The 24391-nt window shown below is 32.8% G+C and overlaps 3 protein-coding genes and 1 long non-coding RNA gene across 14 annotated transcripts; 2 read left to right on the top strand and 2 right to left on the bottom strand.

Moving 5' to 3' along the window:
* Window positions 1-206: 206 nt before the first annotated feature.
* On the bottom strand, window positions 207-6028 carry LOC105434140 (uncharacterized). 2 transcript variants are annotated; one of them, XR_016140854.1, is made up of 7 exons: window positions 5759-6028; window positions 4643-4724; window positions 3981-4202; window positions 3828-3896; window positions 3462-3753; window positions 1239-3140; window positions 207-473 (listed from the first exon to the last, which is right to left on the bottom strand). It is a non-coding gene; the product is annotated as an uncharacterized LOC105434140 (long non-coding RNA). The 2 variants fall into 2 exon arrangements; XR_016140853.1 differs by lacking the exon at window positions 207-473 and having other exon boundaries at window positions 586-3140.
* Window positions 1365-14605, top strand: Aldh-III (Aldehyde dehydrogenase type III). 8 transcript variants are annotated; one of them, XM_011649768.3, is made up of 13 exons: window positions 1365-1504; window positions 3607-3703; window positions 8568-8608; window positions 8784-8927; window positions 9028-9123; window positions 9236-9457; window positions 10455-10618; window positions 10733-10963; window positions 11047-11247; window positions 11567-11682; window positions 13346-13481; window positions 13605-13758; window positions 14268-14605. In XM_011649768.3, exons 1-13 carry the CDS (start codon window positions 1457-1459, stop codon window positions 14295-14297), a joined length of 1680 nt encoding a protein of 559 aa, XP_011648070.2. In that variant the 5' UTR covers window positions 1365-1456; the 3' UTR covers window positions 14298-14605. The 8 variants fall into 8 exon arrangements, with proteins under 8 accessions (XP_011648070.2, XP_011648069.2, XP_011648068.2 ...); XM_011649767.3 differs by lacking the exon at window positions 11567-11682 and adding an exon at window positions 12538-12653 and having other exon boundaries at window positions 1457-1576; XM_011649766.3 differs by having other exon boundaries at window positions 1457-1576.
* A 311-nt stretch (window positions 14606-14916) lies between these two features.
* Sms (spermine synthase) lies at window positions 14917-22321 on the top strand. 3 transcript variants are annotated; one of them, XM_011649765.3, is made up of 8 exons: window positions 14917-15098; window positions 15625-15911; window positions 17058-17166; window positions 19537-19659; window positions 19722-19876; window positions 19950-20039; window positions 20173-20364; window positions 20570-22321. In XM_011649765.3, the coding sequence occupies exons 2-8, from the start codon at window positions 15630-15632 to the stop codon at window positions 20714-20716; spliced, it is 1098 nt and encodes a 365-aa protein (XP_011648067.1). In that variant the 5' UTR covers window positions 14917-15098; window positions 15625-15629; the 3' UTR covers window positions 20717-22321. The 3 variants fall into 3 exon arrangements, with proteins under 3 accessions (XP_011648067.1, XP_011648066.1, XP_011648065.1); XM_011649764.3 differs by having other exon boundaries at window positions 14918-15098; window positions 17055-17166; XM_011649763.3 differs by lacking the exon at window positions 17058-17166 and adding an exon at window positions 18344-18455 and having other exon boundaries at window positions 14920-15098.
* LOC105434138 (uncharacterized) lies at window positions 21952-24251 on the bottom strand. The gene is made up of 2 exons (XM_011649762.3): window positions 24006-24251; window positions 21952-23429 (listed from the first exon to the last, which is right to left on the bottom strand). Exons 1-2 carry the CDS (start codon window positions 24105-24107, stop codon window positions 22557-22559), a joined length of 975 nt encoding a protein of 324 aa, XP_011648064.2. The 5' UTR covers window positions 24108-24251; the 3' UTR covers window positions 21952-22556.
* Between the last annotated feature and the right edge of the window lie 140 nt (window positions 24252-24391).

Genomic DNA, 24391 nt, shown 5'->3' with positions numbered 1-24391 from the left:
GCTATTTTAGATTTATAAACAGAGTGAATGTTAATAACGCTGATAACGCGGTAATAAAAGTTCCCCGATAATCGATAGCATTTATATAAATCCAGTTATATCATCATTTAGTTCTTGTTTAGCATTCGATAAAAAAACAAGGAAAAAAAAACAAAGAAGTATGACTAGACTATGACTTGTATCTAGCTGTTACTGGAAAACATCTATAAATAATAAAGCATACCGTTTAATAAATAATGTTAATGAATATAATACATGTATATGCATAAATCCTCCGAAATTGCCTTTACGTTTACGACGATGTTGCGAAGGCTTCGCATATTGTAATTTGAATCTTTATTGCCGTTGCTGCTGCTGCTAACGCGATGTAACGACGAATTCTGAATCACGTTCGAGTTGCACGACAGTTTTCGAGAACTTGGAATACTTGCGTCACACAGTCATTGCTCAACAACACGTCCACAATTGTTGGCCTTCAAAAAAAGAAATCAAGAAATATCTTATTGTTTTTTTTTAATCGAGAATATGAAGCCTTTCACGTCGCTCATTTCACAAATCGTATACACAAGTCGTAACAAGTCGATATTTCTTTTTTTTTTCTTCTTTTTTTATAGGAAAGTAAAAGAAAATTTAATAGCACATATATAGAGGTTCAAAAGTACTAGAGGTTCAAAAGTATTAGAAAAAAAAACGAATAAAACTTGATTCTGATAATAAGAAAGATATAATGATAAATATACAATGGAAAGCAGTTATTTTTATTTTCTTTTTTTTTGTATCTAAAAAGCAAGTTCTTAAACACAACTTTTTGACACATATAAATTATGCTTATTGTTGAGAGTTAACCGATATAATCTATTCCTAGATGACATGCAGAATTTGTAGCTGACAAGTATTTTCGAACTTTTGTAGACACTTTTAATTAAAATTTATGTCTAAAAGCAGACGGATACATATTTTTATCATGTTCAATCACACGACGAGTAGTTCTTTTTTCCCGAATTAACGTTATCTATTTCTCAAAAGTTATATAAAGGTTGCTTTAATTATAAAAGTATTCACTGCGAGCATTACTTATACGACGCAAGATCATTCGGGGTCATCATTAATATTTATGCTACGGCACAATAGATCCAAGTCGAAGCTTCGTGGCAATAATTGTGCGCCATTGTATTTATTGGTATAAGCCCGTCGGGGGCTTAGTATATCTCTAGTATAGATCTTTCTAAACTTCGAACCTCGCTTGTGAAATCCGAGGCTTGCGGTTCGCGAATTTACAGCTTAAATTTCTCTTCGAAAATGTTCCCTCGAAAAGCTAAAGATCGTGAAATTGATGAGACTGTCCGATCCTCAGATATCCAGTTGTAAAGCTCCCGTATTGTATAACGTGTTCGCGTCTTCACACAAGCAAATTGACTTCCTTTGAATCGCCATCAATCCGTGTCCGCGAAAATTAATGCCTGGACTGGAATCGAGGACGCCTCATCCAGGATCTTCAAACATGGTAAGCCTCTCGTACGATCAGTCACGCTCCGGCATAACATCCGTGGTCACGTATCATGCGAGTTCATCCACTGTGCGTTAATACACGATTCGCTGATGAAGACTAATGCGCTAAATATCGTGGAAACTATATTATAAACTATATTATAAATATGTTGGAAACTATATAAGTGCTCGCTGGTCTTGATGCCCCTCCGCTCTCCCCCCCCTCCCCCCCCCGTTGGCCGAAGTGACAAATCTTAATCTTTTGCGTGCGTTTAACGTATTCGCCTTTCTTATACTTTTCTCAGCCGCCAATTTATTCATCTTCTTGAAATCTGACGTTATTCCTCGCCGTCGGAATTTTATATTGTCGCCGCTTCAACAAATTTAGAATTTGAAATTGGCGAAACACGTTTTCATTTTGTCCGAGAAATATTTCGAAAATAAATATTTAATAAAATATTTCTTACGGATAAGCAAAAAACTTGCGTTATGTGAGTCGTAAAAATATCCACGCTTAGATGAACAATATTTTGGAAATGCAAAATATAAAGTATTGACGTCACGGATGGCATTTCCAAGAATGGCGCAGTGACAGCCATTGTAAATAGTACGATCGACGGAACAGAACGATTCAGAAGAAGAAAAATAATTCAACCATCGCAGCGAAAGTGTTATCGTATATTTGATATAGAAGAAGATTCCATGGTAGTAAATGTTTGATAACTCAGTAAAAATATCACAGTAAACAAAATTAGAAAGAGATATAAATGGAAATAGAATAGAAAAAAAATAAAAAAAGGGAAAAACTAAATCTCAGTACCGTAGAGAAGACCAATACAATTTTACGAGTCAAAAAAAGTTCCTATGAAAAAAACAATACGATTCGATTTGTCCAAACTTTGGATTCATTTTTGTTCCATTGTAGTCTTTGAAATTATTTCACGCATCGCACGTGAAAAAATAGCAAAATCATCGCATCTAGATAATTATCTTGTTTTCGGTCGGTCAGTTCTATCTAACCTTTGATATTATATAAATATATACATAAACATGATGAATTTATAATTTATTAGAATATAGAAGATTGTAAATAAGATTGAAATACTATGTCATATAATTATTTGTTTTTATAAGACGTGAACTTTACCTTATGCAAAGATTCGATGCTAATGTTCTTCCGATGAGATTCCCGATGTAATAAATAATAAATAAAAAGTTATATATACTTCATAATAAGGCGTGACACGTGTATTTCACAAGGCATAATTTACTTCTGTGAGGCGAAGTTATAAAAAAGTTGCGGTATGCATCAGATACTAGAGGCGTCGTTATAGAACTCGACCAGTTCGTTCAAGAAGATCGAAAGCTCTGAAAAAGTAAACTGCAGCATTGGAAGTTGGAATTTGAGTCACGTACTGTATCCAATTGTATCGAAGCTAGTATGCGAAGTCGCATACGTAACTCGTACTCTCAATGAGGAAGTGAAATGGCCCGCAATAAAGAGACTCACAGATCCCGATTTTCCACTTTCCAGATCGTTAACCACATATGGTAGGGCAGTGTGTGTGTGTGTGTGTGTGTGTGTGTGTGTGTGTGTGTGTGTGTGTGTGTGTGTGTGTGTGTGTGTGTGTGTGTGTGCAGCGTTGGATTAACTGAGAAGTAAAGAAAAAAAAAGCTACATCACTTATGTAAAGAGATTTGCTTTTTAAAGAGAATGCATTAAATAATTATAGAACATAGGCATCGATGGTGACTGACTCGCATTGATTTAAGATACATTGAATTGTTTTCAGATCATTTTTGTATTTATTTATCGGCCAATAAGCATTAAAATTTATTGCATTAAAATTTATTATAAAATTGCATAAATTCATTGCGTATACAAATTCTAATGATCGTCAAGAGATCTAATGAATTGTGAGATGAAGCTAATTTTTGTTATTATTATTGCATAAAATAATTTCTATGCTCACCTTGTTTTTGACAGAAGAACTCTTCAATTAATCAAATATTTCCGACATAATTCCGTGTAATATATTCGTTAGATGTTAATAACTTCATTCTCTTCCGCTAAGATTACATTTTTGCGTCAATATTTACAACATTTTTCTTTTTCAGGCTGAAGTGATATTGGACATTCCGACAGCTGCTGCGGAGGAATCTGATGTTTGCCGCATTGACATGCAAACAGCTGTTTCAGCTGTTTCCGAATTACGTGAGTATATCCTTCCTCTTGAATTTTAATTGGGCAATTAAAAAGAGAAGCTAGGAATTATATATAAAATAAAATTAAAAATTAAAATGAAGCTGTAATGAAGTTCTAAGGAAGTTGTACGTACAATTCTTGGGAAAATCAATGTAATTCAACGATATGTAGATATCATTCTCTCCCCATTAAAAACTTGTTTCTATAAAAAATTATTATGCGTGTTAATACACAGATTGCAACTGAGTATAGTACGTGAATATCAAGAGTCATAGATGTAACTTGCATGCATTTTCGACGAGTAAATACACAGGGTATATTGATCCAGAAAGAAACTTCACATTGTCTATTTGACCTTTTCAATCTTGATATGCATATGAAATCATTGTAACAGCTAAGTTTTGGTGCAGAGGTATTCGAGTCTCAGCAATTGAATTTTCTTCTAACTGTAGGCCAGCTCAATTTGATGGAAATCCTCTAACTACGTCTTTAGTTGCATAAGGACGATCTAAAAATAGACGAGACAATGATAAATCATTGAGGAATAGTGCATAATGACAAATAATTATTGCAGCACGTGGTAGCAATAATTGCCGAGAGCCATCGACGTTTTACTATTTGCGGCTAACAAGAGGTCTCTTATACATTATTATTTTCCGGTAGCAATTGCTGAGTAATTTATGGTACATCTGATCTGTTGACTTGTTGTATGTGCCGGCCATTTTCTAAGGCCAAATTCATTTGCACCTTCTCTTGCAAAGATGTTCGAACTTTAGAATCTCCTACAAATTTTCAATGGTCCTATTTTTTCCTATCCTATCCTTTCCTAATCCTATTTTTTTATTATGGATCTCAAGATCCACACAGCTTTAAGGTTCGACTTAAAATACTATTTTAAAGTCCACCTTATCCCCACCAACATATCTTTTGCATCGCCACTGGCCTTACCTTAGACATCAAAGATCCAGTCTCGAATCCGCCAACTTCGAGGGAACACTTAGTATTTCGAGCATATCGAGTGCGACGACAACTACAACAATAACAACAAATCACAATTAAATTCGTAAAATATACATAATATCACGAGGTATTATTTTTTTCTCTCTCGTGAAAGTTGCACGACATTATTGGAAATATTATTAAATAAAATAATAATAATAATAATAATAATTAGTACGCTCGCAATAAAAAAAAATATATTAATTATAGAAGAATATTCCGTGTGAAATGTCGAACAATTGTGTGGATACGCTCAAAGGAGAATGTGTAAAGATACAAGTGCAACCAACGCATAATTCTCATTCCAATGGTATGTTTCTTTCGTTATCTGCCGGAGTAATCGCTTCCACATTTATAAACTATTAATATCTTGGATTTTAATTGCAAATAGAAGCACGACGTATTTGATGCGTGACATGTATAGTGCTATAAAAACAGACATTATCTTTAATGCCGAGATTTTATTTTATTTAATAAGAACATCAAATCTTTTTGAAGGGATAACATTAAATAGAAACCCATTCTTCGCACAAATGTTATGTGCATTTTACTTTCCCTTCATTCGACGCTCAATTATTTAAATGTCAAATGTGCTGTTCTTATTTCCATGTTTACCGATATCTATTGATTTTAATTTTAATCTCAGTTTAATTCATGTTTTATTTTGTTTTAATTTTTAAAACTAGGAAATATAAAAAATAAAAATAAATAAAATAAATAAAATATAAAAAATAAAAGTATAGAAAATAAGTTCAACTGAGACTAAAGTTAATCTGCATTCGTAAGCAATCTGTATTAGTCGTCAAATGTTTGACTTTTCCGTACCATACATTATGATAAAGATATCAAACAGAAAATTTTCTCATAAAGTTTTATTCCATAAAAATATTTAGATATCATACGCAGTTGTAGAGCAACTTTGAATAATTAGATTAATTAGGACAGCCATACGTATCCAGCGCGAGTTTTGTCTTCTGATTCATGCGTATAATTTTAACGTTCATCCGTCATTTTTAAATTCCTCTTAGAAATTACCATCGAATTTTTTTCAGTGGAAAATATTACCTTGTTCTATCAAAAAGACTCCCCGGACAAGCGAAGCGAGAAAACAATAAAGCGGTCTTGTTAAAAACTCATCACAGAACCATCTCCGTCAGAGACATAAGAAAAAGACATTAAAAAGACATTAAAAATCGCTTAATAGCCTTGTTGTTGAAATAGGCGAATAGGTGAGGCAACGTGCGCTCTTTCATAAATGTGTAACGCCTAGCCGAGGAAAGAGATTTATTACAAATCGCAAAAGCGAACGGAGACTTCCGGGAGAAAGTAAAGCGCGTAACATCTACGGAACATTCCGCCGGGAAATGAGAAAATAGTGGTCCGTTTCCGAATCGTTCCACCCTGCGAATCTAACTTCCACCCTTCACTTTCGCCGCGATCCGCCGTTCGTTTTAGTCTCTGGACCAACTCGGACCTGCGCGCGTGTGGGAACTTGACAAGTAGCGCCTTCTAGTGGTAAGACCGCGCGATTAGTCCACACGCCGATACATGTGTTATCGCTAGACTGCGAAGTCGCTCTTCCTACACAAGCCAACGGGACAAAGTAATATTATTTTTTTTTTTTCCCACTTTGACCGTTTCTTTCGTCCTTCTCCCTCTTCACTCCCCGTCTTTGCCAGACAAAAATCGTCTTTCCCCCGCCTTCCAATTTTTTCGATGCGTCGAGAGATAACCAAAGACACCTTGATCTCTTACACCGCACTTTGAAGCTTAGTATTTAACACGTCGATCTCGAACGTACATCACTCACGAGGAATCCAGTCGCGTTCTGACGTCAATTCGACGGTCAGTTCATCAACGCCAAGCGAAGGATCCACAAGTGTCCGCGATAATGGGTAAGAATGAATCCTGCCTCCCGACACTCCGTTATTCGTTTCCGCGTTCAGCGAGAATGATCAGTTCTTATTGCCTTAATCTTTCTCTCCATTTGAAAATCGTCGATGACGCGGTTCGCCCGAGATCGTTTTATCGAACTCCGCACGATCATCCAATGGCGTCAACATCTGTGAAATTTATACGACATTCCGCGTCTCTGACGAGCACTATTCATCTCTATGTAAACTAACTTTAATCTCGGTTTAAATCCACTCTTTAGCTTTCTCTCTAATTTTTCAAATTTGAAAAAGAAGAAAAGCAAATGAAGTTTCTAATCGAGAACACAATGTACTCGATGCTCCATGCCGAAAATGATGTTCTTGATGCGAGATTAGGATGACGTTCCGATATTCATTGTGTGCTAAAGATATATAATTCCTGTCACATATATTATAAATTTCTAGGACTGGAATCTGAGAAGCCTGCGTATTCTTTCTTACTTGAGATGTTGAAACTCGAATTTATCATTGTGTTATCGCGATGAATAATCGTTGAATGGAATAATCTGTAGCTGAACAGTTATGGAAGAAAATAGGATAAAACTTGTTGCGTAATAATTCATGATATGTTTAATTTATGCCACGTGATATTCATTATTTCTTACATGCTTGCTTATCGACAAAATTGTAACTTGTGCGATACGTGCTCACGTGCTATGTACGTGACGTTATCACATCATAACAAAACACGTTTTTAAGACGAGGTCGAGTCGATTTTGCATTTCTATGATTGATTTCGATTTTGTATGTCGTAATGCATTTCGTTGTGCATTTCGTCTTTATTCTCTTCGTTTTTGTTTCTTCTCGATGGGAAAATTTCGACGCTAAAAATGGATTAACGTCTTCCCCGAAAATGTTACATTAATTAACATTAATTAATTCGAATGAGATGAACGATGATTCTCACAAAGTAAGTTTCTCGATTTTACATAGAAACTAGTTTTTAACAGGATTATTTCGTAAGATTATCTTAAGATTATAAGTATATCGTCGAAAATAAAATTTGTTTTATCTCTACACTTGTTTTATCTGTTACACGAATTTGATATTAAATATCTTCTACAATTGTAAGTCATTTTATCAAATTTTTACTTAAGCAAGTATTTATTATCTGAGAAATTAAAAATTTTTATTTTTCACACACACACACACATACACACACACACGCGCGCGCGCGCGCGCGCGCACACACGCGCGCACACACACACACACACACACACACACACAATTATTCTTTGCTTATTGGGAATGATTGTCACAGATATTACAATATTATACAATATCGATAGAAGATTGATAGAAGATTTTCAATATTTGAATCTGCGTTTAATATTTTACTTGAATAAAAATAAATGTGAATTCCAAGATTGTTAAAATGATTTCTTCGCTTATTGTTTTTATTCTTTCTTCACGTGTGATTTATCTCTTCATTTATACGAAGCGAACGAATACATAAAATTTCATTTTTATTTAATAAGAAAATCTTTTGTTATTATAAACATTTTAAATGATGACATCTAAATGTCAATACAATTTTGAAAATCTTTAATAGAATAATGAAGTGCGTCTCGCACGCGTCTCCTTCTGATTCACGTTCGATAATTTAGAGACTTCGAATGTGCATTAATTCTAATGTTATCTTCATTTGAAAATTACATTTCAGAAAATAAAAAAAAAAACACTCTACGCCGCAGGAAATCCTATTACGCAATTCAAATGCCAACTCCAAAACACCCTGTATTTGGATTACTTGTTGATTTCTTATGTTGTAATACAGACGTGAAGGTTAACTCGTGACGTGCAAATCGGTTTAATTTACATAATTCTTTTTATGTAAATTAAGAGTGGATAATTTTAACCTCCCTGGATATCCTGTGTCGTAATGAGTAGCTGAAAAGTTTTGCGCGAATATTTATTTGAAATTATATATTTTGTTTCAGCGCAAACGTATGAGAAACCAGCACCTATAGATTATGTTGAAGTAAGCAAATTGATTGATGTTTATAAAAATTGTTTTTCTTGTATTAATGTTGTTATATCTTGTCATATCTTCTTCTTGAACATACGCTAAATAAATTAGAATCTTTGTTATTATGTAAAAAAAAGTATAATATAATTCGGGTCTCAACATCTTACTTATCGAAGAATCATTACAGCTAGTTCAACACTCACGGGATGCATTTAACAGTGGCAAAACAAGACCGATAGAATGGAGAATCAAACAATTGAAACAAATCTTACGTATGCTATCAGAATGCACCTCAGAGATAATAGCAGCATTGGCATCAGATTTGCATAGAGTATGATTACAATGATTGCAATAATCATTTCATTATGAGTCTAATGCATATTAGTCCAATACATTATTTTCTTTTAACAATGAGCAATTAATTTTTTTAGTGCAAATTTGAAACGTGCGCATTGGAAATTGATTATACAATTCAAGAGATTAACTATGTTCTCATGAATATTAAGCAATGGGCAGCAACAGAGAAGGTAGTTATCTGAGCGCGATTTTTTGTTACATAAGAATGAATCTCGATTTTACTTCTGTTCAACAAGCAGTTTTATTAGCATAAAGAAAATTTGAAATTTTACAATACTTTAGCCAACCAAGTCATTGGCGAACTTTTTCGACAAAGTAGAAATCCGGAAGGATCCTTATGGAGTTGTATTAATTATGGGTGCGTGGAATTATCCTCTTCAATTGAATATATTACCTATGATCGGCGCTATCGCAGCTGGAAACTGCGTGATTGTGAAACCTTCCGAGATTGCAGGGGCAACAGCGAAGTTCTTGTACGAGACCATTCCGAAATATTTAGACACGGTGAGGTGATACTATTTATATAATTTTTTCCTAAAATTTGTGAATCAAGATATTATTCTTTGTGCAATTCTCGGAAATTCTAAAAAAGGCTAATATATATTTACTCGATCATGAATTGCACTTATGATATTATTAGATGTTTCTAGAAAATTATACGTTATTCGCTTAAATATGCTAATATCGCTGGATATCATAAATATATACAGAAATAGGATATACAGGATCATATTTTATAACTTTACAATATTGATAATTTTAAGTCCTCATATTTTACAAGTATTTGTAATTTAAAAATATATTTTACAAGTTACTGTTTTACAAACTTTCTTCTGAAATAAAATGCTACAAAGATTATTATTTAATTGTTCGAAAATTTTCACTGTAGCAATTTGATTCGTAAATTTTGGAATATTATGTAAATAGATTATTCTATTATATTATTATTTTTATTTTTTAAATTAAAGAAAGTGGACCATCAAATTGAAATTGAAATTGAAATTGATTGAAATTGAGGCTTGAATTCTATTGAGAGAATTGAATTCTTTTATAAATCTTTTATAAAAGAATTCAATTCTCTCAATAGAATTCAAGCCTTTTCTTTCTTTTTATTCTGTTGTATAATGATGACTCATAGAAATTTGTTCAAGAATACAAAAGCTACTTTGTATTTCTTTTTCTTTCCTCTAGTTAATTACAGTTAATATATTAATTTGAAAAAGATTGCTACTTTTATTCTGCGATTTGTCCATATTATTAATAAATTAAAATTACCTCTATGTTTTTAACACTGGTAGTTTTTATGTGTTATGATATATATTTTTTCATGATTGCAATGAAATTCCGAGTTATTAAATTTGATCTCTATTTTTTTGTCTTATTGTCTTTCTTTTTTAGTTTAAAAAAATAAAAGAATCACTTATATCATGTGATTCTGTACATCGATATCTTGCTCATTAACAAGACTAATAATTTAACTGATCATGTTCTCTTTGAACAGGACTGTTGTCGTGTAATAATGGGAGGAATCTCAGAAACGACAGAGCTACTTAAGCAACGTTTTGATTATATTTTTTATACTGGATCTTCCGCTATTGGAAAAATCGTACGGAAAGCTGCTAATGAATTTCTTACTCCTGTTACATTAGAGCTGGGTGGAAAGAGGTAAGCGATATATTAGAAAAAATTAGATATATATACAAAATGTGATTTTAATTATATTACTTGGAAACTTTTATATTGCATGGAATTGCGTTTAAATAATGACGATTTGTGCAGCCCCGTGTATCTAGATAATACAGTGGATATAACAATGGCAACAAAACGCATTTTATGGGGTAAATGCATCAATGTCGGTCAAACTTGTATTGCGCCCGATTATTTGTTATGTACACCCGAGGTACAGAATAAATTTGTCGAGGAAGCTAAGAAGATTCTACAGGAATTCTATGGAGATAATCCGCGAGAAAGTCCTGATTTGGCACGTATTATTACGGACAAACATTATCAGTAAGTTCGATGCATACTGCAACGTTTGCAATTTTAATTATTTTAAAATAATTTGATCACATACGACAACATTAACTATTTAGGCGGCTCGTCAATTACTTGAGCGATAAAAGTAAAATTGCTGTTGGTGGTAATGTAAATCCCGTAGAAAAGTTCATCTCGCCTACGATACTCGTTGATGTCAAACCAACGGATCCCATTATGCAGGATGAGATATTTGGACCAATATTGCCTATAATAAACGTTAATAATGCTTATGAAGCAATTAAATTCATCAACAGTCGGTACGTTATTTAATTGCAATGATCATAAGTACAGAATGTATGAGTAACAATTAGATCCCTTCTAAAGTATCGTGTTTTTTTTTATTTGCTTCTTAGTGGAATCATTTAATTAGTCGAACTTTTAAAATCTAAATTTTTTATTCAATAAAAAATTTGGAGAATTTTATTCCATACATTAAATATAATTGGAAAAAGAGAAAAACTGCCGTGGAATAAACTTTTATGTTCATCTTTCATACACTCATATTTCACATTGACGATTTTTTTTTGCGCGAGGGAGCATGAAGGGGCGTGAAGTAATTAGTTTTTCGCAATGTAGTGAAAATCCACTTGTACTGTACATATTTTCTACGAGCAAGAGGGTACAAGATCTAATTATAGACCAAGTCAACAGTGGAGCCGTGTGTGTCAACGACACGATATTACAATATATTGGTGAGTTCGGGTTTTAGGTGACGATAATTTTTCTTTTTATTTTATTTCGGCCTAGTTTTATTTATTATTTAAGAATTTCGGTGAAAGTAAGAGCTTGTTATAAGGACTAATAAATTTCTTCCCATCGTATTTTTCAGTATTATTTTGTTTTTATATTTGTGATGTTATTATTAGTTACATCAAAATAAAAAAGTTTTCTATTAGAAGAAAATGTAAAGATTATAGATATGATATATGAATTGATCAAATTATTTATGGGAGAGGATTTTCTTTTATTAGGATGGAGGATATTTTTCTTTTAGGATGGACATGTTCATTTTTCTGGTTAAAACAAGTAATATGTTGCATGTTCTCTTTTGGTTTAGGTGATTACTGCTGAAGAAGAATTCTTTTACTATGTCTTTCTTTTATGGGATAAGATAGGTTTTCTAGTTGTGTATATATATATATATATATAAATTTTTTATTTTGTATTTACACAACGAGGTTTCGGATTTCGTTCTATCAAATTGCTATTTAAATAATGGAATGAACCTGAAAATGGTGGTGGTTATATTATAGAATTAAATATCTATGAATAAGTTGCTAACATGAAATTGATATTCGGAAGAAAAGTTGGGCTCATATATTATTAATGATGTACAAATTTGATGATATACAATGTATTAGAGTAATCATACGAAACGCACTCACGCGAGCAAACACATACATACGTATTCATATCCATATGCATACATATACATGCACACATATACATATACATATATGGCGCATATGTGCACCTGCATATTTATGCGCTCAATACATTTCACAAAAAATAATACTGACATTTTTACATTAATATTTGACATACAGGGAGAAGCCATTAGCTTTGTATATATTTAGCCAGAAAGAAGAAACTGTATCATTGATCATTAATAATACGTCTAGTGGGGCTGTACTTGTCAATGATACGGTATTACATGCAACAGGTAGTTTTTCTTACAACAATGTAAAATGGTTTGTTATAAATTGTTGTAAATATTTTGGTTTCTTTTTTTTCAAAAGACATTATTTTTATCGTTTTACATTATAGTAAATGCATTGTGATTCTTTAATCGTGTTGCAATATAATGAACATTAATAAGCATGCTGCGAAAATATACGCTTTCTATTTTTATTTTATCGCTTAATGATGTTACATTTTGCATGTACTGCCTTTTTATTAATCATAAAAATACTTAATAAGTAACAATGAAAATCGAATATTTATTCGTGAATGAATGTTGAGGATATGGTACATATATATATATATATATATATATATATATATATATATATATATATATACTATGTTTCTATATTTATGAAAATTTGAACGTTTACGAAAAGAACTTATAAAAGGCAAACTTTAATTTATTATTTAAAAATTATTCTATCCTCAAGATTCATTGAAGACTTTATTTTTAATTATCTTTAATTAGTTTATTTAATGAGAAATCCTATATATTCCATCTAATATTTAATTAATGATGTATTTATAACTAGATTTAATTAGATTAAAATGTAAATAAATAATAAATGAAACTAACAAACAAAAGATATAAGCATGTGTTTATAACATAACAAGAATTAATATCAGGCTATTTTTTCTGTTCTATAATTCTTATTATTACTTTTTTAGTTGAGACTATACCCTTTGGAGGAGTAGGATATTCCGGTATGGGAGCTTACCACGGAAAATATACATTTGATACCTTCACACATAACAAAGGTTGTTTGATTCGAAATTACAACAAACTTGCAGAAATCATAGCTAAGTAAGTAATTCTTTTATATAAACAAATAATTGTGCATTATAAATGATAGAATACTACATTTTTCAACAATTTATTAGTCAATATTTTAGATTTTTAGTACAAGAAAGAAAATATATTTTTCAGATCCCGTTTTCCGCCGTATTCTGAGAAAAATCTGATCATGCTTCAACAATTAATAAAGAAAAGACCTGCTTTATTTGGTATAAAGTATTTACCGTATCTTCTTGTGTTCGGCCTCGGGATACTTGTTACACTGGGATTTAAAGCCGCAATGAAGGTATACGAATGATATAGCACTTGAATCATACATAATTTATTTCATATTATTTTATATGAATGTATCTGGGTAATGTGACAGATAGTTTATAATCACTGTTAAAGTATCATTAAATAAAACTTAAGCACGTAATAGTGGCATAATTGTGGAAAAAAAGGAGAATAGCGTGATAGCAGTGAAGAACTCAGAAAAATCACGATTCCGAATGATAAAATTAGGAAGCGTAAATAAAATCATTTAATATTGATTTATAATGAAGATATAATGGAAACCTATATATTGTATGCAATTTATTAAGTTATTGTCTTTTGTAATTCTTTATCTGATTTCTACAATGTTTTGATAGATTTACAGAAAATAATAAATGTTTCACATGTGTTACATCACTGCATTTATTATTTTTATTATTTTTCAATCGATTAGTGACAGTTCCATTGGATATCATACATTTTGGATATCACACGAGAAAAAAAGAGAAAAAAAAGAACAATTGCAATATATTATTACAGGAAGAATTTAATTACACGGAGGAACAATAGTAAAGCAGTCGATATCCACACAGCACTTTCAAATGCATTTCGTAATATGCATTTGTTGATTATACGCCAATTGTAACTTTGTATGATTAAGCCTACTTTATGGAAAATGTAAAAATTCTTATGCAATGTTTTTAGTTTTATTCACACATTCTTTATACTTTATTAAATAGTTGTTTCACCACGAATATACAGATATATTCGTCTTCGTGGGAGAGAATAAAAATAATGGTAAAATAGAATAAGTACTTTAGTGATATAAGTTCCAATGGATCCCAAAATAAATCCATTAATTAAATCTTTTATTTGTATATCGCATTTTTTAAATACATCTATATCTTTTTTTATATATCCACAGTTATGTTATTTTCGAATTCATTACATCAAAATTCATCAATTACTAGTAATACTTCATCAATTCAGAAGCCTCGTCGTCTCTTTAATCGAGTCTTCACGATCGAATTTACGCTCGATATCGTATAATACGGATAAATTAATGAAGGAGGCCATATATAAACCCGTCCCGCGCTTTTCGAATCGCACATTTGAATTGTCGAGATATCGCGGGGCGCGATACATTGCGATATCGATACAAATCGACCTGCGCCGATATTAATCGAATGGAATCGAAGGACATTTTCGGAGCCTCCAGATGACAACTCCTACCACGCGAGATCATCGTGCGCACCCGATAACCTGCGCAATTTTGTGCTAGTGCGTGCATACGTCATCCCTTGACGCTTAAGAGCAACACACTGGCATACGCCTGAACCGATCGAGCAGTAAATCTTATCGCATAAATACGTGAGTATAAACAAGCGAATGACCGGCGGCTAATGAGTCATCTCGCCGATCGTCAATCGAGTCACACAGGATATCCGTTACGTAGCACTTTACGCCACTAACATGATATTTTTCGAAAGAATTAATTATATAATGTGTTTCCCTCGGCGCCGACATTAAGGACATATCACGTCACGCCATCACCGCGCTAACCGTCGCGTTTAACCTTTAGCTTTTCTACACACCGGATTTTATTATAAAAAAGAATATATATATATACACACACACACACACACACACACACACACACACACACACACACACATTATATGTATGCACTATATGTAAAAGAGATAAAAGTTTTATTTGATACGTTAAAGCTGTCGTAGTCTATAACTGACGGTATAATTTATTACATCACAAGACTTTTGATGAATGTAACAAGATGAATTGATTTCTTTGTCTCTCTCTTTCTCTCGTTCTCTCTTGCTCGCTCGCTTTTTCTCTCGGGGACTTGGTAGCCTATATCTATATTCGTGCATTCCAGAAACTATGGTGGCCCATACCGTACTTCTGGACTTCACCGTGTCCAGTAGCGTAATTGCCGACATGGAGAAGCGGTCGGGTTTGAAATCGGCGATTGCGAATGTACTGGCGGAACATTTTACCGGTCTCAAACCACTGACAGAATCGAACATCGACGGCAGTTTGCTCGTTTTATATACCGGTCCCAGGGGCAGTCTGATCACTGTCAGAGGGTACACAGAGGGTCTGATCACGTTAAACATCGAGTATTACAAGCAAGATGACCAGGAGGCACTCTTAACTTTCGAGGTATGTATACATTGATTTGATAAGTAATTTGATGAAAACTATAGATGTTAACATTTAAAAACAAACGCTAGTGTGCTTTTGAGAAACACTACTTACCCTTTTAGGCAGGATTTTATAAATCCTTCGTCAAAGTCTTTTAATTAATGCATATATAAAGAAAAAAATGAATGAATCATATAAGAACTTGTCAATTTTCTTAGAGAGAAAGAAAAAATAACAAATATGAGTTTTTCGTTAGAAATTATGATTATGATTACAATTAACACATTAATCTTTAAGTGATGAAACTTAAAGCTGGAGTAAAATAGTCAAGTATATGTTGTTCAAGAAAAAGGTTCAAGACGAAAAAAATGAATCGTTCTTATCAAAGTCAGTAAAAAATATTTAATTTATATAATTTGAGAATTTGATCTCATTCAAATTAATAATGATTTTAACAAGTTTACTAAAAGCGAGATTTGCTTTTATCAAGACTTAATAGTCATATAATTTCGTCGAGTTTATATTTAGATGCAAAATGCATGTGATATTGATTCTTATACAAGATTCTTTTTGCATAGTTACGAGTTTAACTTACCAGCTAATTAACTTGAATAACTTTTTCATGTCATCCGTGAGTTTTTGAAGATTAACAATTCTAAGATAAAGCAAATAAGATTATCATTTGTTTAGTTTTCATTTATTCTCTCTCTCTCTCTCTCTCTCTCTCTCTCTCTCTCTCTTTCTCTAATTAAAACAAACGTTTTGCGACTAGATTTAATTATGATTATTTTTAGAAACAAGTTATAATTATTTATGTAAATGAAAAAAAGGTTGAAACGAGACTGTATGTTGGTTTTAAAACTAGTTGTGTAACAATGTTTTGCCATGCGATAAAGCGAATCTTATAACATAGAAAAACACATTCAAATATAATCTGTAAATAAAGAATTATCTTATCCTAATGATAAGATAATTGTTACATTTAGAAAATGAAAAGTATACATTACGCTGAAAAATTTATTTTTCGATTTTATCTTCGAGTATTTTTTACTCAGTTTCCAAGTGTCCTGTTAGTGTCCTGAACTTTTTTTCTTAACATCCTGTACATCTTTTTTTTATAACGGAAGTGGGAAATATGACATAACTGATAGAACGTTGTAGCAGTGGCGATACTTGGAAGCTGATGTTGCCATGGCTTTGAACAGCCAGCGCAGCAAGCGTTTACCGCCAGTAAGACGAGGAACCATATATGACCTCTATCTGACGCTATCAGGTAGAAAATGCTTTCTCTCAATTAGATTTTGTTCCTCGTTTACTTTTCCTAACACAACTACATACTTTACATACTTTGTAGATTTATATCGTGGAATACTTGGCATAGAGAGTCGCTATTGACTGTCACTAATAGATATTTAGGATAGGCCGCTTGCCAGGAATGCTAACTTTTTAAAATTTTGTTCCTAGCACTGTTACGTTCAGCCCAAATTTTTCTACCCAGCACTCGATTCGCTCATAAAAGAAAATTTTCGACCATTTAATACGTGATATTTGAACTTGTATTTACTTGTGTAACTGTTCTCTTGTCTTCCCTTGGTCGTACGAATAAAAGTTCCCAGCGACTGCTGCAATACATGGAGCGTTACTTTAGTTAGAAAATCCAAGAATGTGGATTCAATATTAAAAAACAATCCAAGTAGCTGATATAAATGTAGCTTACGCTATCAATTATACATTAAATTCTATTGTATTTTTCTTTCTCTCTTATATATTAAATTAAGATTCTGTTGGAGTTTGCATACCGTGAAACACAACGCTAGCTAAAAACTAAGATTTTGTTATATGCAGTTAAAACGTAATATAATTTTACGACGATTATAACTACGAAGCAACGTAAATTGTTACTTTCGCAATAGCTTATTTCATTCTCCTTTTCCATGTATTAATTTAGAAATTTTTTATTCCGGGAATTGTGATGGAGATGTTAGATTTTGTAGACCGGATCGGATCGTCACTTTTAGTCGTACGGCTGAAAACTACAATAATACGATCATACACAGACACAATTACCTTAATACCTTTATCACGATTCGTTTTTTTTTTTATCGCTTGTTACGTTACCGTTTTGTTGGACAAAAATAAGCCCTGCCATATATCATGGCTTGCCAGATCTTAACACCTTTTTTTAGCTTCCTTAACAACAAGGAGTGTAGCGATTCCGTTTTACAAGATAGTGTCTTTGTTCTGTTCAATTCTCATTGGTTCGGCTTGATGATAATGATGATGATGATTATGATGATGATGATGGTGATGATGATGGTGATGATAATAATCATGATGACGATGACAATGATGACAATGATGATAATGATGATGGTGATGATGATGATGATGATCACGATGATGATGATGATGATGATGATGATGGTGGTGGTGGTGGCCGGTTATGGTAGTTGGCCAAAGAATTGGAAGTGGCATTGCAGACAGCGGCAACCGCTACACGGTCGCACACGCTTACTCCGATTAAACGCGGTGGACCCTTTGAGAGATACTATCCTACCGCCGGTGAGTTTTTATTTATAATTATGTTTACGGACCAGCTAACGACCGCTCTTACGACGGAACCGCTTGTACTTAAGGAACTCGATTCGATTGGAAAATTAATATTACGCATCGATTCGTGAATGTTAGTATTACAAGAAAAGATATATGAATGTCCTCACATCTCACAGCTTTGTCTTTAGTAAAAAGTATATTACAAATAGTGAGCGTTGTACTGTACTATACTGGAGAATGAGCCTTGCTTGCACTAATCCACCGAGAGCCGTGATCCAAATGTGGAAAAAAAAAAGAGATGTCTTCTTTTACATTTATATTATCCGTATGAATTGAAAATATTTTTCTTTAAATTTTTGTTAATTAAATATTAATATTAATTAAAATTTAATTAATTAAAATATTAATTAAAAACTTTTAAATTTTTAAAATCGTCTTTTCTTGTTTTATCCATCAAGTTGTATCAAATTGAAAAAGAAATACTTGTAAATGATTTTATTTAAAACTGTAAAAGTATTTTATTCATATTTTTTTGTTTCTTCAGCCTAAATATTCTTTTCGGTAAAGACTCTCATTTCTTGGCTCCCTCCAATATAGTGTAGAATTTACTAATTACAAAGTTCTAAAATATGTTAGATGAAGTGCTTAAGATGAAAGGTCATCAAGAGAAAATAAATCATGTAAATCTGTTTAATTAAATTTAAAATTTGATTTAAAACTTAGGTTTGGCGATTTCTCGATGATTCTAGACACTTCTTGCTCGTTAGTAATATGCAAATGAGAACCTGTGTTCGGCTCGGTTCAGTCTGGAAAGTCTCTCCGCGTTAATCCCGAGGACATTATTTGTTCTGTTCTTGCATGACAAAACGCCCAGTTTTGATAGTTAATCTTTTACAATTTCCTCACATCATTCTTTCATCTGGTTATGACGCTAACGTTCCCATGCGTGTTTATCAGCTTTGCCTTGCGATACCTTGTTTTCTCTACTCTTCGCAATGTTTTTCATGTATAGAAAGATATGCATGCTTTTTAAGTTAACATTATTACGGGATGGCGACAAGTATTGCCAATAAAAATTATCCTATTTAAGACGAGCGACTGCTGGAATATGACATCGACAAGCTCGTGTTCGAGGCTAGATCACCGTATCAGAAGGTACAAATTGTGCACTCCAAATCTCTAGGCAATCTGCTAGTACTCGACGAGCTGCAAAGTAAGTCATATCACGTTATAACTTTGTCTGTTATTTACAACTTACCAGAAATTCCTTCGCAGATATGTCCGAGGCGGATCTTATATATACAGAAACGCTGATGCAACGAGGCAAAGAAAATTATGCTGGCAAGGAAATTGTGATACTTGGTGGTGGCGATGGCGGCCTATTGTGGGAATTGTTGAAGGAGAAACCAAAATTCGTCACGATGTTAGAAGTATGTGAGCTGAATTTTTTACTGCGATTATGCGAAACACGATGTGCTATTCGGTTTTTATGCTTTCTTGTAGATCGATGACATCGTCATGAAAGCTTGTAGTCAACATATGCGGAGCATATGCGGTGACTGCCTAGACAAGAGAAAGGGCGATAATTATGAAGTAAGATTCTTGAATCTTTAGCATTTGAAAAGCCGAAAATTTCCAAATTTTTAAATATCTAAATGTGTTTTCTTTTATATAATAATAATAATAATAATAATAATAATAATAATAATAATAATAATCTTTACAGATTATTGTCGGCGATTGCGTGAAAGCATTAGCCCACATGATCGAAGAAGGACGAAAATTCGACTATGTCTTTGGCGATCTGACAGACATTCCTATTAGTACAACGCCACATGGTGATGCCTGGGATTTTATTAGATTAATACTCAACTCTTCTATGAAGGTGTTGAAGTCTACTGGGAAGTATATGACGCATGTGAGTCTAAATTCAAAGTGTATTCAACTTTATCTTTTATGCGATGAAGTGAATCGACTTTAATTGAAAGCGATCAGCAGATGATTCTCCTCTATTCTATTTTTACTAATTTTATTGATAAACTGTAACAATAAAATTTTAGATATGGAATCTTGATATAGGATACTTAATCATAATGTTTAACATTGTTTTTTTTTGTATATAGGGAAATGGCGCGTCATGTCCGGAGTCTTTAAAGATGTATGAAGAAGTCCTATCGCAACTGTGCGTACCAGTCACGTTCACAAAAGATCGCGCTTTTGTTCCATCTTTTTTCGAGGACTGGATCTTCTATCAAGTCTCACTGAAATGATGGAGTAAAGAATGTTCGGGCAGAACCTGGAGGACCATGACAAACCGGCCTCCTCACAGTCTGCTGCCTGTCTTATGACCCAAGCTCTACTTCCTAGTTCTAGCTTTATTAATTAATGAAATTAGTTCCTGATTGAGATGAATCAAACTATTATTAATTCATTTTGTTACAAGAATTGATTGTGCTGTTTTCTTTCTCGTTAGATTTTCAAGATTTGTTTTGATATCAGCGTTGGAAGATGAATCTAAAAAATAATAGATGGCGATAGAGAAAAGATATGTACGTTTTTATAAGAAAATATTTTTTTCTTATATTTTTGATCGGTATAGAATTAACAGCAATGATAGAACGCAGCTGAGTGCATGTTATCTTATAGTTTTTTTCTGTTAAATAATTTTCCGTGATAACATGTATATTGACATGTATATGTCGATATAATATCGCATATATATGTATATAAATATATTCTGTATTTTATAAGATTCAATGTAAGGATAAAATTTTATCGGGATAAATTATTTTTCTAGCAAACTTTTTCCTCTAATTTGAATAATTGCTAAAATATGAACATGGGTTCAATTAACCCTAAACAGTATAAAACATTTTATTAATGATACAATATAAAACAATCGTTATATAATCGTAATACAAATTAATCGTATAATAAAAAATTTTCGTGTTAATCTAATAAATTTCTTGAATATTAACGAAAAAAGAATGTTATTTAAAATAAATGTGTTGAGAAATTCATTAATTTGATGAAATTATTATAATTTTTTTAACCGTTTTAATATTGAGGAGCATAAATTTTATACAGTTTAGGGTTGAAAAAATGATTTATAAAAATCATGTGTGAACATACAAGTGTGAATCGATTAAAATAATGATGGATATTTCTAATTATATCCTAATTCCTATAGTGTAAACTATTTTAACAATATTAATTTATTAAGGACATTATTTTCTCGCAGTATTAGATATGATAAAAAAGCATTTAACATGATATCTGTTTAACATTCAGTAAATAATGATAAAATATGTAAAAAATAATAATTCTAGATTGCTTCTGTTCAATACTAAATAGTTGGAATTTGAATCATATCTTCAAAACGTGAAACATTTAATGAATTAATTGGTTACAAAATCTACAATTATATACATACGCACAATTTAGTCATGTAAGCGGAGAGAAAGAGTTGGAATATTATGATATGGTGATGAATTAAACTGGTTAATTATTTACAATTATACAATCAAGAATTTATTCATAAAAAAGATATCACTTGAAGAAACTATCGCAATAAGATTATTCGTTTATTTTCTTGTCAAAATTTAACAACCAACAAGCACACAGCAAGCTCCGTATAAACTAAAAACTTATATACGATCAAATAAATACGCGATATTTTCCGTAGAATAATAAAAACAGTCTTATCAATTAAATTCGGATTTTTAAGCACATTTTTCGAAAGGGCACTAACCAATTTATTTTAATATCTCAAGAACGGCGAAGTATTCGTTGTATGAACAAGGAATACCACACTAAGCATTTGTGGCAGAGGTACTAAAGTTTATCGATGTACACAATAAATCTTTTACTCTCTCTTCTCTTTCTCTCTTTGTCGTTCAAGTTCGGTATCCTTTCTTACGTTTCCCCATGATTACAGAAAAGCTACAATATAAAGAGTTTCCTTTCAATCTATTTTACAAGAGATTGTATAAATAAAAAGATATCGGGCATTAATTCTAAGGTAAATCAGCCTTTTCAGTTTGTTTTCCATTTTGGAAACTTTGGCCCCAATCGAATAAACGCAATATCTAATCCGGTTAACGAATAGAATTATAATTCATTACAGAGCTTTGCTTTGGATATCTCTGAAAATTGCCCGATTTCGTGAATCGCAGGCTCTATCTCAGTCTCTGCGAGTATCTGCTGCAACCATTGCTGTACTTGGATCGGATGTTCGTAGCTTTTCTCTCGTTTCTTTGAATATCCGAACTCATCGTTCTGATTCGAGACTTTCTTATCGAGTTCTCTTCGATTAGCCTCAGTCGTTTCATTCGTCGAGTCCTCTAGCTCGCAGGATTTTGTGGTTTTACAAGGCAATTCGAAGGATTGCATGTTTCGCGAATACGCCTTATCAAAGGCGTGCAGTCCATCTAGAGATACATGCGTCAGACCAAGTTTACGTTTTATAATTAAAAGTGGTGAGCATCCTGATATGGATAATGTATCTTTGAAAATTTTCAATGTATTAGTCTTTATATTTCGCGAGTCTTGCAACTGCTTATCAGTAAGAAAAGTGGAAGGCAAGCTTGAAATACGCACAGTTCTGTAATCAGATATGAAATCCTTGTAACGTGGAAGGCTCAGCTTTCTGACTTTTTGATCTGATTTCTTTGTGATGGATTTGTCAAAGCTGACATGGTCCTTATTGGCATCTTGATAATCTACGACTTTATATGGTTCTGCATCTTTTACTGTAATACTGTTTGACCCATGTGTCTCAATATTACCAAACTGACGAATTTTTTCCTCTAACTCATTTCTATCTTTAAAAATTGCTAACGATGATGGCAGAAAATCTAATGAAGTCTCTATCAATGAAAGTTGTTGTTTGTGAATGGCCTCAGCTTGACGCAGCAGTTGTTTCTCTCTAGATCGCAGGATTTTTGTTAGATCTTCAAAACAGCTTCTGATTTCAGTCTCAATCTGCAAATCGCATTTCTCTTTTGTAATGATTCTATGACTAAAAATAAAAAGTATTTTATAATATTTATTGTATCAATATTTCATTCTAGAATTTTATCAATTTTATTAAAAAATTTATTTATCATGCTTTTTACATATCATAAATTATGTATGAAATCATACATAAATGCATCAATGTTTAAGGATTTGTATGTCTATTTTTGTTAATGTAAATTAAACTCGATTTACTTTTATTTTCAATTTCTAAGAATTAAAAGAAAATAAAGACTAAATTAAGCCGAGATTAAAGATAATAAAGACATCGATAAATGAAAAAATGCGTTCATTTTTCATACTACGTATTATTTATTACTACTGTTTATTTTACCACCTTTTTCTAATTTCTGTATCAATAACAGTCACTATAAAAAAAAATTTGCATTATTTTTCTATTAATTCTTCTTCTCAAAAAAACGATACAAAACGCAGATTGAAGCGAAAAAACACGACAGAAATATTGCAGGCTCCAGTAGTTTGTATACAAGAGGTGAGCGAGGTGAGGGGAGCGAGAAGACAGAGAAGAATCGAGTGCCATACCTGGGCGGACTTCTCCTCCAAGAGTCTACGTTTGTCCGCTATCAATTTTCTTCGCGACTGATTGTCCTCGTTGTCATCCAGCTGATTCTGCTTGCCTGTCATGTTAGCTTCCACGCGGATTCAGCGACATAAACAAGCGACAAACGCGTCAGATTACTCGAGCAGCGAGCTCGACGGCCGACGCTCCGCTCCACGGCCGCTGGTGGTGAATCGTCGATACGTCGCTGCCTTATCCTCGGGGACGGGGGATGGCAGGCGCGAGGCAGGAACGACAGGGGCCTCGCGGGAGGCAGATGTCGCCATGTGTACGATCGGCGCGCGTACGCGACAGTCGGCGATTCCGTTGCGCGGGTGTGCGAGGTGCGAGCGTTAGAGGGCGGGCGCGA

Source organism: Pogonomyrmex barbatus, unplaced genomic scaffold (assembly GCF_055798465.1).
Source record: "Pogonomyrmex barbatus isolate J1 unplaced genomic scaffold, ASM5579846v1 scaffold7, whole genome shotgun sequence".
NCBI lineage: Eukaryota > Metazoa > Arthropoda > Insecta > Hymenoptera > Formicidae > Pogonomyrmex > Pogonomyrmex barbatus.
Note: the sequence above shows the minus strand (reverse complement) of the source record. Positions and strands in the feature narration are given on the sequence as shown.

What these genes read in the sequence shown, in the direction of transcription:
- Aldh-III (XM_011649767.3), top strand. Translation starts at nt 1,457, where the DNA reads ATGCCTGGACTGGAATCGAGGACGCCTCATCCAGGATCTTCAAACATG. An exon ending in TACGGTATTACATGCAACAG is followed by an intron (nt 12,654 to 13,345) that starts GTAGTTTTTCTT and finishes TTACTTTTTTAG; the next exon opens with TTGAGACTATACCCTTTGGA. An exon ending in CTTGCAGAAATCATAGCTAA is followed by an intron (nt 13,482 to 13,604) that starts GTAAGTAATTCT and finishes TATATTTTTCAG; the next exon opens with ATCCCGTTTTCCGCCGTATT.
- Sms (XM_011649764.3), top strand. Translation starts at nt 15,630, where the DNA reads ATGGTGGCCCATACCGTACTTCTGGACTTCACCGTGTCCAGTAGCGTA. An exon ending in AGGCACTCTTAACTTTCGAG is followed by an intron (nt 15,912 to 17,054) that starts GTATGTATACAT and finishes AGAACGTTGTAG; the next exon opens with CAGTGGCGATACTTGGAAGC. An exon ending in CCTCTATCTGACGCTATCAG is followed by an intron (nt 17,167 to 19,536) that starts GTAGAAAATGCT and finishes ATCCTATTTAAG; the next exon opens with ACGAGCGACTGCTGGAATAT.
- LOC105434138 (XM_011649762.3), bottom strand. Translation starts at nt 24,107, where the DNA reads ATGACAGGCAAGCAGAATCAGCTGGATGACAACGAGGACAATCAGTCG. An exon ending in TGGAGGAGAAGTCCGCCCAG is followed by an intron (nt 23,430 to 24,005) that starts GTATGGCACTCG and finishes TGCGATTTGCAG; the next exon opens with ATTGAGACTGAAATCAGAAG.